General features: G+C 37.3%; 1 protein-coding gene across 1 annotated transcript in view; it reads right to left on the bottom strand.

Moving 5' to 3' along the window:
• Positions 1-2192: 2192 nt before the first annotated feature.
• LOC118855091 (vomeronasal type-2 receptor 26-like) overlaps positions 2193-13360 on the bottom strand; it is a 42027-nt gene continuing 30859 nt past the window's right edge. Inside the window, exons 4-6 of the mRNA XM_036765210.1 lie at positions 8213-8431; positions 6986-7109; positions 2193-3121 (exon numbers count right to left, since the gene is read on the bottom strand). Of these exons, the coding sequence (XP_036621105.1) occupies positions 2193-3121; positions 6986-7109; positions 8213-8431 (1272 nt within the window). The remainder of the gene's footprint in view (positions 3122-6985; positions 7110-8212; positions 8432-13360) is intronic.

Consider the following 13360-nt stretch of genomic DNA (forward strand, 5'->3'; position numbering starts at 1 on the left):
GGGACCTGCATGTTGTCAGTGCTTCCAAAGTGGCACAGTCCATTGGGAAGTCTGTTCCCTGCCATCCTAGTCAGAGTTCTGCAAGTCCATGATGCAAATTTTGGTCTTTGGGATATGTATGGTGAAGTTTCACTAGATTGCTATTGGACTGTCTCACTGTTAGCCTATTGCGAGATTCTTTAGGTTTAAAGGGACTGAACCACTCTCTTGCCTGTGGCTCCCCTTTGATCCTGGTGTACTGGCCAGGGCACTCCACTGTACATTTCTGTGCAGGGCTGAAGGTTAGAATTACACCTCAGAGAAAGTGTTGGACTTTTAGGAACCTGTTCCTTGCTCATTGCACTGCTCAAGCACTCTTTTGCTCATGACTCCTCCTCTCGACCCTGGAACTGTGACCAGGAACTAGGGAGTAGATGGCAGAGCTGTGAGCTGGCTCCCATTTCTGACATCCTGTCTAAATTTGCTCAATTATATGACAATAAATTTAACAATTTAAGTGAAATGGAAGAATACTTACAAAAACATAAACAGCCCAGATTAGCAAAACAGGAAATAGAAAATTTAAATAAACCTCTTTTAGAAAAAGCAATTGAACAGGCCATTAACAAGTTTCACAAGAAAAAAGCATCAGGACGAGCTGGATTTAGTAGTAAATTTTGCCAGATATTTACAGATCAGCTAATAACAATATTAAAAAATCATTTGAAATAATAGGCAAAGAAGGAGTCCTACCACACTCCTTTTATCAAGTTTTGTTATGTTGTCTAATTGTCATTCTCTTTGATTGAGTTATTTATTGTTTCAGTGATTTGTTATTTGATCCACCAGTTCTGTAGGATTAAATTATTAGTTTCTATTCTTTTCTTTTAAATGCCCTTGACTGATTATAATTTTTATTGCATTGTGGTCAGTAAAAGATGTCTATTATTTCTGTTTGTCTGCATTGTTACGAGATTTTTATGCCATAGAATGCAGCCGATTTTTATATAGGTGTCGTACATAGTGGAGAAATATGTATGTTCCTTTATGTTCCCATTCAGCAGTCACCAGAGGTTTATCATATCTAACTGTTCAGGTCCTTAACTTCATTTTATTTATTTCTGTTATGTAAAAGTTTTTGTTATTGGTTTTTTTTTGGTCTGAAAGGGGTACGTTGAAGTCTCCAACTATCTTATGTGCTATCTATTTCTCCCTGTAATTTAAATAATTTTCCCTTTAAGTATTTTGATGCTATACTATTTGGTACATATATATGAGGTATTGATGTATTTTAATATCTATGGTGCCTTTAAGTATAATGAAGTTTCCCTGCTTGTCTCGTTTAACCATGCCTATTTTTCCTGTTGCTTTGTCTAAGACTATGATTGCTGCTCCTCAAATTTAAAAATTTGCCTGAGGCATACTAAATTCTGCTCCAGCCCCTCAAAAACAAACAAACAAACAAATAAATAAATAATATAATATAATTTCAAAAAATATCCAGTTTGAAGCAGATTCCTGAAAAACAGAGAACAGATACTAAGGCATGAATGCTTTCTCATTTGTCTTATGTCTTATGACACTGAACTACTGATATATCCAAGGTATCATTGCTAAAAAGGGGTCGTTAAAGGTTTGGAAAAATTTTCTCAAGCAGACCACAACTTTAAGTTATAAAATTGGAATGGAATGACAGTCACAATAACTTTTCTGTACATGTTCACTTGTGACAAATCACCATAACCAGCAAATTGATTAGGTCTTAAACACTTTCTAACAAATCTCCTCTCATGGAGGAGATTTTCATCCAATTCATCCAATTATATTTGATAAATGTAATGACCGATGTAACTCAGATACGTAAACTCAGGAAAATTATAATTCCAATTTATTAAATAAGAAATAGATGACTCAGAATGATGGATGGACTTACCAAAGATTATATGGGAAACCAGGTTCTCATATCTTTAAATTCATTCATTTTTTTTCCACTCGTTTTAAATCATAATTATATATTAAGTGTCTGTTATTCATAAGCTATTTCAAAACAACGGTTAATCTAATTTTATTTCTATTCAGAAATCAAGCAGTAAAACTGCTTTCGAAATGCTATTAGATTCAAATGAAGAAGAAAGGATGATATTAACAGAACTTGGAAGGTGCATAAACTAGATACATTTCAAATATGTCCTTAAGATATAGGAAGCAAGGAGCTACTTCACTGTGATTGATGAGGAACAGGGTTTAGCTTTCTTTTTCAGTAACTCTAAGGTATTTCTCTCTGACCTCAGAAGAATCACATAGCACTTGGGAGCAAAGATGCAAGTGAGAATCCCAGCACTGGAGGTCAAGATGCAAAAGACTTCCATGGCTACCATGGCCTTGCCCTTGGTGCTCTGATATGTGGGCAGAAAGGCTATCCAGACACTGCAGAATACAAGCATGCTGAATGTGAGGAACTTGGCTTCATTGAACGTGTCTGGCAGATTCCTGGCCAAGAAAGCCATGGTGAAGCTCCCCAAGGCCAGCAAGGCCATGTAGCCCAGGACACAGTAGAAGATAAGGATGGAGCCCTCATTACACTGAATGACAATGAAGGCAGGCTCTGCATGCATGTCCATCTCCAGGAATGGGGGATAGGTCCCAAGCCAGATGCCACAGAGACACATTTGGATTAGAGTACAGATTAAAATGAGAGAATAAGATGCTGTGGAGCTCAGCCACCTCCTGAGCTGACTTCCTGGATTTAAGGTCCTGAAGGCTAGAAGCACAGTGACAGTTTTAGCTAAAATGGAGCCAATGGCCACTGTAAACACAACTGCAAATATGGTTTGTCGCAGGAGGCAGGTGGTAGTGTTAGGACGACCAATGAAAAGCAAGGAACAGAGGAAGCAGAGGATGAGGGACACCAAAATAGTATAGCTGAGACTGCGGTTATTGGCTTTGACTAGGGGAGTATCTCTGTGCTTCACAAAGACTCCAAGGACCAGAGCAGTGAGGAGTGAGAAACAGAAAGCAGCAGAGGCCAGAGTCATTCCAAGAGGTTCTTCATAGGCCAGGAAGGTCACAGTTTTATCTAGGCATCTATCCCTCTTCTTGCTTGGGTACTGATGTTCAGGACACTGCAGACACTGCTCTGAATCTGTGTGCCAATAAAATAAAAGAAAAGAATTATAGCATATCTCATAGAGATGATGGTATTCTGTTTCCAACAAAGCACAGATTTAGTTTTTCCACACCAAGCTCAGTCTCATTTTGAATTCCTCATTTGAAGTTAGAACAACAATTCTTTTTTTAGGTATTCATTTATTTATTTATTGAATTCCATGTTTTATTATTTAATATATATATATATATATATATATGTATATATATTTAAGTTTTCAGCATTGTTTTCCACAACACTTTGAGATACAAAGTTTCTCCCCATTTCTACCCTCCACCCATCCCAAGATAGCATATATTCTGATTGCCCTGTTCCCCAATCAGCCCTTCCTTCTGTCACCCCACTACTCCCCACCCCCTTTCCCCTTACTTTCTTGTAGGGTAAGATAGATTTCTATGCCCCATGGCCTTCATATCTTATTTTCCAGTTGCATGCAAAAGCAACGTTGTTTTTGAGCATCTGCTTTTAAAACTTTGAGTTCCAAATTCTCCCCCCTTTTCCCTTCCCATCCACCCTCCCTAAGAAGGCAAGCAATTCAATATAAGCTACACATCTATCATTATGTAAAACACTTCCATAACATTCATGTTTTAAAAGACTAACTATATTTCCCTCTATCCTATCCCGACCCCCTTTAGTCAATTTTCTCCCTTAACCCTGTCCCTTTTCAAAACTGTTTGCTTTTGATTACCTCCTCCCCACCTGCCCTCCCTTCTGTCATCCCTCCTTTTTTATCCCCTTGCCCCTACTTTCCTGTGGGATAAGATACCCCATTGAGTGTGTGTTATTCCCTCCTCAAGTCAAATCCGATGAGAGCAAGATTTCACTCATTCCCCCTCACCTGTCCTCTTTTCCCTTTCAACAGAGCTGCATTTTCTTGCCACTTTTATGTGACATAATTTACCCCATTCTATTTCTCCCTTTCTCCCTCTCTCAATATAATCCTCTCTCACCCCTTAATTTAATTTATATCATCCCTTCATATTCAACTCACCCTGTTGCCTCTGTCTATATGAATGTATATTCCCACCCTAATGGTGAGAAGTGTCTCATGAATTACACACATCATCTTTGCATGTAGGAATGTAAAGAAACAGCTCAACTTCAGTAAGTCCCTTATGATTTCTCTTTCTTGTTTACCTTTTCATGTTTCTCTTGATTCTTGTGTTTGAAAGTCAAATTCTCTATTCAGCTCTCGTCTTTTCATTGAGAAAGCTTGAATGTCCTCTATTTTATTGAAAATACTTATTTTGCCATGGAGTATTATACTCAGTTTTGCTGGGTAGGTGATTCTTGGTTTTAATCCTAGCTACTTTGACCTCCAGAATATCATATTTTAAGCCCTTCAAACCCTTAATGTAGAAGCTGTTAGATCTTGTGTTATACTGATTGTGTTTCCACAATACTCAAATTGTTTCTTTCTGGCTGCTTGCAGACAGAGGGCACAGGGTGAATTGAATATGAAGTTATGGTAGCTAAAAAATAAAATCAAATTAAGGGATGGGAGAGGACTATATTGAGAGAGAGAAAGGAACAGACAGAATGGGGTAAATTACCTTGCATAAAAGTGGCAAGAAAAAGCAGTTCTGTAGGAAGGGAAGAGGGGGCAGGTGAGGGGGAATGAGCGAATCTTTTTCTCATCAGAATTGACCTGAGGAGGGAATAACATACATATTCAATTGGGTATCTTACTCCACAGGAAAGAAGGAGGAGGGAGATAAAAAAGGGGGGGGGATGATAGAAGGGAGGGCAGATAGAGAGAGGAGGTAATCAAAAAGAAACACTTTTGAAAAGGGACAGGGTCAAGGGAGAAAATTGAATAAAGGGTGGTAGGATAGGAAGGAGCAAAATATAGTTAGTATTTCACAACGTGAGTAATGTGGATGGGTTTTACATAATGAAATGCATTTGGCCTATGTGGAATTGCTTGCCTTCTTATGGAAGGTAGCTGGGAAGGGAAGAGGGGAGAGAATTTGGAACTCAAAGTTGTAAAAACAGATGTTCAAAAGAAAGCTTTTGCATGCAACTAGGAAATAAGATACAAAGGCAATGGGGCACAGAAATCTATCTTGCCCTACAAGAAAGTAAGGGAAAAGGGGATGGGAGGATTGGGGTGACAGAAGGGAGGGCTGACTGGGAATGGGGCAATGAGAATATATGCTGTCTCAGAATGGAAGGAGTGTAGAAATGGTGAGAAAAGTTGTAATTCAAACTCTTGTGAAAAGCAATCCTGAAAATTAAAAATATTAAATAAATAAAAATCCAAAAAGAAAATAAATACACAAAAGATCAAATAAATGTCTTAAATAATCCAATATCAGATGAAGAAATTGAACCAATTGTAAAGGAACCAAACAAACAGGGGGCAACTCTTGATTCTGATGGATCCACAGGAGGAGTTTGGAAACCTTTAAAAAAAGAATTAGTACAAATACTACAATCATTATTCTCAAGAAGTTAGAATGGCTATTACCAGATACATTTCATGAGGCAAATAAAGCCCAGTACTCTAAGTAGAGAAGCATAAAACACAGGCAATATTTTTAATATTATTAATAAATACCTATTCAGAAATTTTGAACGAACTCTGGTCAAATATTCTACAGTGATTCATCCAAGATACTAATCATCTTCTGTAAGTTGTATTTATAGTAGAGATACAAGAATAGTTCAACATTAGAAAAAATGACCTGAAATTTAAAATATCGGGAACCAAAAAAAAATCTAATCACATGGATAAAATTCATTTCACAAAATAAAATAAATAAATAACCCCTTAAACAACCATATTTTTATATAATGAAAAATCCAAGACCTTTAAATAGGAATGGAAATCCCATTCCAAATAACTGCAAAGGTGCATAAAACATAAGAAAATCTATGTGACTAATGAAAATCCCAGTATTGACTCAACTATGAAGAGCTCCTTAAAGAAATAGCTAAGAACTTAAATAACTGGTGAAATAGTGTACCCTCCTCTCTTAACTGTAACGGTATAATAAGAATGCAAATAAAAATTCAGGGATTCCATGAGGCAGAATTGAGGAGTGACTGTAATACATGAATGGGGAGAAAAAAAGTAAACAAATAGAGATAGGTCATTGCATTCTGTGAAAGACGAACAGACCAAAAAACCCAAAGTCCAAGTTTTTGAACACATTGATTTACTGAGCAATGCATGCAAACTACATGACAAATAAGGATCAGGCCTAGTCAGCTTTGATATTGGGCCTCAAAGGCAGAAGGATGGAGTGGGGGTGTCAGATTGTTCTAAAAGTTTTTGTGAACCAAGCTTGGTTGACTGAGGACTCCAGCCCCCAGGAAAATAGCCTTTGAAAAAAACTCCCTAGAGTAGTCTGATTAATTTTGGTTTGCACCAAGGGATGTTTTCTTGAAGACTACTTCCAGAGGCCAGATGACTACTGTCAATGCAGATTCAACTATGCTTAGGTAAGGTTTAGATTTTTAAATTTGGATTATTAATATTTCCCTTAGCATTGGGGAAGTTTAGGATTAAGTTTTCGATTATGTTTTCCTGCAGGAGTGGGGAAATTTATAATTTAGTGATAAGAGTGGGGAAGGATTTTGAATTCCAGCAGTGGTAATATACTGGTGGGTTCTTCTTGGATAGGTTTTTGGTATCTTGAAGCAGGGCTTTCTCATGATAATTACAGGAATGAACAGAAAGGATATTGCCTGAAAGAGACTTAATAATTGGAGAATTATTTTAACTCAGAAGATCTTATTTTGGTAAGTAAAAGTCACTTCAGTTTAAGATTCAAAAGAGAAAAAAGAACAACGTCCATTACTTGGGAGGACTGTTTATCTTTAGGAACCCACCTGTCTCATTAGAAAACATCCCTTCAGGACAGGGAGTACAATCAAAGCAGCAGATGGGCTGGCTCTCACGGACTGTCTTTTTTAATCCAGGGCCACAACTCCGACTGCATATGGAAGTTGGAGTCTGGGTTTCCACCACAGAAAGGGAGAAAATGTTACTGTAAGAATAGCTGCTGAAAGATAGATGCACTGAGATGACAATTTCAGATCTCTCCTATGAAAGACATTTAGAATAATATATTTGTAATTCTGCAAGGCAAGCATGATCTGCTTCTCAGTGGAGACTTCCTTCCTATGTTTCCATCTTCCAGTCTAGATCATCTTTTCCCCAAAGAGCCTGTACAGATTCTCCAGGAGGCATAATCAAGATCCTTGGTTTGTTCTTTTAACTTTAACACCTTCTGGCACATTTTCCCCTCAGAGTTCTAGTATATTTTTAAACTGCACTCCATTTTGAACAGGTAATGCTGAAATAATTTGACCACATATGGGGAAATATTTCTATCATTTTCCCTGAGAAGTCCTGATTTTTGTGTTTTCATAAAATATCACAAATATTTCAGCAAATCATAACTTTAGAGAGTATATACTATTATTAACTAATTAAACAGTTCATCTTGATTGAACCTAAGTAAGAATCATAAAATTGGTTTGGCAGATATTATTCTTGGACTGACATTTGGGGCCTCTGGGGACCGTGAAGGGTGAGGCAGGGTTCATCAAATTACACAGACACATGAAACTGCATAGGTGCATATATTTGACGTCAGCAGAAAACATAACCAGAACATTTAAATAAGGAATCTCTAAAAGCCATTGTCCTTCTTGTGGATGCAAACTTGAGATAAATCATTTATTTATCTGTAGAATTTCATATATTGGATAGTTTTTAGTGGAATAGGTCTCTTTGGGGAAAAATAATTCTCCACTCTACACCCTATTCTTCTTCTTCAAACTTCACCACTTGATCTGGGATATTTCAAGGTTCACTTAGCATGAAGGATCCAGCTCATTTGTAACCTAGCTGGAAAGAATTTGAAAGTAGTACTGGGGAGAAAAACGGAAATTGGAGCTGTATCTTACTCAAAGCAAAAAGAAGAGTAAGTGGATGTTCGCATTCTGTCACAGTCATTTCCAATGTCTTTGAGGAGCCAATGAAGAACCAACAGTTTCTAGGACTCTAAACAGGCAAAGTTATGAAGTAGATATTATTCACTGGTCCCTTACCTGACGGAAATCGTCTGGCCAATCTATGTCTTCTTCATTAATGCTGAGTCCCTGACCATGAGGCATCACTTTGCCGACTTTCACCAGTGTGTCTATGTGATTACGTGAAAATTTAAAATTCAGAATGTCATATGTCTCAGCAGCCATCCCGGTTCCATCCCCACATGACACATCACTGGCACTATTGAAAGGATGGATGCACTTCAGGAAGTGATGGAGCTGGAGGCAAGGATGGGAATTTGTTAATCCACAGGGAAAGATGGATTGATGCCTATGTCCTAAACTCGACTCTCAACACAAAATAGTCTCTGAATTTGGAGCTTCCTAAAGTTATCATTCTCTCTTTCCTTCAAATTCTTCTTGTGCTCCTCTTAGATCTCTACAATCTTATTCTCCTTTTCCATAGCAAACCATGGACGATGGAGGAATAACAAAACCGGTATACAATTATGTGTCATAGGTATTGAACTTGCCGCAAAAATGATTTCATCCTCCTTTCACTAACTTAGGAATTTCTTCCAAATAACTCTGAGGTCTTGCATTCCAAGATCTTTTTTTAAACCTATGGTCACAGGGAACTCAGTCCTTCTTCATGCAGAGGGTTGCCATTTCTTCCACATTAGATTATGAGATTCTAACAAATTGGAACGCTTTTTGCCTTTCTTTGCATCCCCAGAATTTAGCACATTTCCTAGCAGACACTGGGTGCTTAGGAAATGTGTATTGATGGATTGTTTTTAGGAGGAATATTACTTTTTTATTAACATCTATTTCATAAAAAAAAGTCTGATGTGTCTAAAGTGGCTGCTAAACTAAAAATAAAGAAAAAAATTGACATTCATGGTGATACAATGCAAGGTAAAGAATGAAGAGCAAATAAAAATGATAAAGTGACCAAATATTTTGTAAAATTCAATGGTGAAAAATAAATAAGTAGGAGAGTAATTTCAGTGGAAGGAATTGTGAAAGAAATTAGATAATGATAAATTGTAAAAAAAACATTAATGCAGTATGAGGAAGATCTGAGAAGTAGAGGTTTAAATGAAAGCTGGAATTTGTTTTTTGAATAGATAGGATCCCTATGTCCCTGTTCAATGGAAAATATTCAAGAAAAGTTCCCAGAGACATTGAAAATGTAGAATGAGGAAGATGCAAACAGAAGAGGTCACATTCTTCTCACTAAGAAATGTTACGGTAAGATTGGGGGATAGGAAAGAATCTAACAGGCCAACAATAATAATACATGTTTGTGGTTCAATTGTTGAGTCCTCTCCAACTCTTCCTGATCCCAGGCACCATGGCATGCCTGGACCTTCTATCCTCCACTATAAATCAAAGACTGTTCAAATAAATGATCATGGTTTCCATGACACTATCTATTCATATCATCCTCTGCTGTTCATTGTTACTGGAAAATCATAGCTTCAACTACACAGATCTTTGTTAGTAACGCTTGATTCAGGTAATTATCACTATGCTACCGTGGCCAAGAATCTCTTAGAATAAATGCAGTCGACCTTATAGCCAGTAAAAGAGTGAGACATATTGGGGTAGCTAGATGGCACAGTGAGTAGAGCACTGGCCCTGGAATCAGGAGGACCTCAGTTCAAATCCGGACTCAGACACCTGACACACTTATCAGCTGTGTGACATTGGGCAAGTCACTTAATGCCAATTGCCCTGCCTTCCCCCCTCAAATAAAAAAAAGATTAAAAAAAAGAATGAGAAAAAGCAGCACTAGGGGATCATCTCAACAATGACAGAATAATATCTATTGGAAACTATGGCAAACCACTCAACATCCTAATGATACAAGTCTATGCTTCTACCACGTATATCAAAGAAACCAACAGTTTTATGAAGACCTACAACAACTTCTACAAATAACATATGCAAAAATGATGTCACATTCATCTTATGGGATAGGATAGCTTGCATAAGGTAAAACTGATAATTTGAATAACAGGCAAGTTTGGACTTGTAGTAAAAATGAATCTGAAGCTCATATAAAAAAGCCAATTTGTATTGCACAAATTCTCTAATCCAGATCAGTAAATAAGTAAAGCAAATACAATATATAGGAAAAATCACATGATCCTAGTTCAGTACCAAACTTCATACCTGGCTAAACTATATATGTGAGTGTATTTGTGCTCACTCTTGCATGTGTGTGTGTATAAATGTACATGTAAGTACAAAAACATTGAGAATTCCAGAATTTCTGGAAAATGGGGCAGTTTCCAAAAACTTGGGCCATATTGAGAAAAAGTGTACTTTGTAAATTTTATAAGAGTGGACAGTCAATCAATTAATGAGTCATTTGTAGAGAAAAAATGTTGTGATCCCTTTGAGAGAGATATAAAGAGACAACAGCAAAGAATAGATCAGTACATTTGACAGGAAGGAATAAAAAGAATTTTGAAGAGAAAAGTAGGAAATATTTCTGGGAACATTTACTGTGCCCTGTAAATGAGCATCACAGATAAAGTCCAAACTAATGAAGAAAAAAGGAAAAGGAGTACAGTGGATAATCCTTAAATATCCTGCCTAAATAAAAGTCATTGAATTTAGCTCATTAAAATTATTTACCAGGCAGACCCAAGATGTTTAGTTTAGAGTCAGCAACCCAGCTGAATTCTCTGTGTTCTCCTCCAAACATGCCTCAAATCAAATTATGGAGCAGGATAACCACTAAAAGCTCATGATGAGGCATTTTCTCAGGCCTAGACAGCTTATAAGGTTCTAAGGAGAGGTCTGTGACACCTTTTGGGACCTAAACCAGATTGGATATAATGAAATAAAAGCAGTGGGCATTGGAGGCAGCTGAAACAGCAGCTGCAGCAGCAGCTTCAGCAAATCCGCCAACAGACTTTCCAAGGGAGAGAGGAGCACTAGTCCTTGAGGCTGTACAGGAGCAGGGTACGTGGTCACAGTTCCAAGGCAGAGAGGTAGTGTTTCTTCTTGCAATTAAAGAAGAGCAGAATTGCTTCCTGGGTAAAGACCACATCCCAGACAAAGGGAGCAGTCACTGGTCTTCTCCCTGGAGAGTACCTTAGAAGCACCAATGACATGTGGAAGCACAGGACAAACTCTTTTAAAAAAACTGTCCATAAAGGACTAATACTTGAGACAGAGCCTCACATACCCACCCCAAGACCACAGTCCAGTTTTAAGGTAGAGTTCAAAATCAAAAATATTCTGGGAAAATGAGTAAAGAACAACAACAAAAAAAATCCTGACTGGAAAAAGGTTCTATGGTGGCAGAAAAGTTCAAGACACAAGCTCCAAAGAAAATAGCAATATCGGAACAGCAACAAACAAAGCCTCAAATGAAAATTCAAATTAGACACACCCATAAGAAGAATTCTTGAAAAAGTTAAAGAAACATGAGAGTGGTGGAGGAAAACTTAGGGAAAGAATTGAGTGTGGTACAAGAAAAACAGCTTGGTAAAAGTGGCACAAAATATAATAAAGGAAATATCACCTTAAAATAGAATTAGGAACAGAACCAAGCTGAAAGAGTAAAGGCAGGGGATTATCTGACCTACCCTCAAAACAACATTAAAATAATGTCTCAAAATAAATTCTGAAGTGGGAGAACCAAAAAAGGAGTGTGGGAAACTATATGACCACTTAGAAGATGAGCAGGAAAGGTCTGTCTCACTGGAATGGGAGTAGAGTGCAGTCCAGAAAAAGGCATACCTCCAGAAGGCAGCAGCTCTCCCCAAGAAATCAGTACCCATGACACTCTCCTAAATTTAGTCTGCATTATTATCACTTTATTGTAACCATCACTTTATTTCTAGATGATTTTTTTCTTCCCAGACAATCAAGAAAACAATAAATCAAGCCTTGATTTATAGCAAAAACAAAACTAAATAAAAATATTCTGGAATTCTGCCAGGATTCAAAGACAAGTGTTCTATCCTACAGCTAATATTAGTAGTAGTTGTCATAGAGGTACTTATAGTAGTTGACTTCATGATAGTAGTAGTAATAGTAGTAGGACAAGAAGAAGAAAAATTACTAGTATTAATAGTGGTATCATTATCATTATTGGTATTATCATTACTATTATTATTATTATATAATTGTACATTTTATAGTGTCCTATACATTATGTGTTTTATAATTACATTATGTAAGGAAAATTATGTCACGATGTAAATTATTAAACAATTACAATTGGTTAATAAATGATAAATATGACAAGAATAAATATCTTTTTTAGTGAAATAAGCATTTATATAGTACTTAATATGTGCCAGATTCTATGATAAGTAATTTACACATATAATTTTCTTTTATCCTCATAACAAACCTCAGAGGTAAGTACAGTTATTGTCACATTATTTTTTTTTAAATTTAAATTTATTTATTTAACATATTTGGTTTTCAGCATTGATTTTCACAACAGTTTGAATTACAAATTTTCTCCCCATTTCTACCCTCCCCCCCCACACCAAGATGGCTTATATTCTGGTTGCCCTGTTCCCCAGTCAGTCCTCCGCTCTATCACCCCCCTCCCCTCTCATCCCCTTTTCCCTTCCTTTCTTGTAGGGCAAGATAAATTTCTACGCCCCATTTCCTGTGTATCTTATTTTTTAGTTGCATACAAAAACTTTTTTTGTTTTTGAACATCTGATTTTAAAACTTTGAGTTCCAAATTCTCTCCCCTCTTCCCTTCCCACCCACCCTCCCTAAGAAGTCGAGCAATTCAACCTAGGCCACACGTGTATCATTATGTATGACCCTTCCGCAATACTCATGTTGTGAAAGGCTAACTACATTTTGCTCCTTCCCAACCCATCCCGCTTTATTGAATTTTCTCCCTTGACCCTGTCCCCTTTCCAAAGTGTTTGTTTTGATTACCTCCACCTCCATCTGCCCTCCCCTCCATCATCCCCCCCCTTTTGTTTTCTTTTATCTTCCTCCCTCTTCTTTCCTGTGGGGTAAGATACCCAACTGAGTATGTATGGTATTCCCCCTCAGGCCAGATCTGATGGGAGCAAGGTTCACTCATTCCCCCCTCACCTGCCCTCTCCCCTCCTCCCACAGAACTGCTTCCTCTTGCCACCTTTATGCGAGATAATCCACCCCATTCTATCTCTCCCTATCTCCCTCTCTCAGTATGTTGCTCTCTCATCC

The sequence above is a fragment of the Trichosurus vulpecula genome, chromosome 6 (assembly GCF_011100635.1).
Source record: "Trichosurus vulpecula isolate mTriVul1 chromosome 6, mTriVul1.pri, whole genome shotgun sequence".
NCBI lineage: Eukaryota > Metazoa > Chordata > Mammalia > Diprotodontia > Phalangeridae > Trichosurus > Trichosurus vulpecula.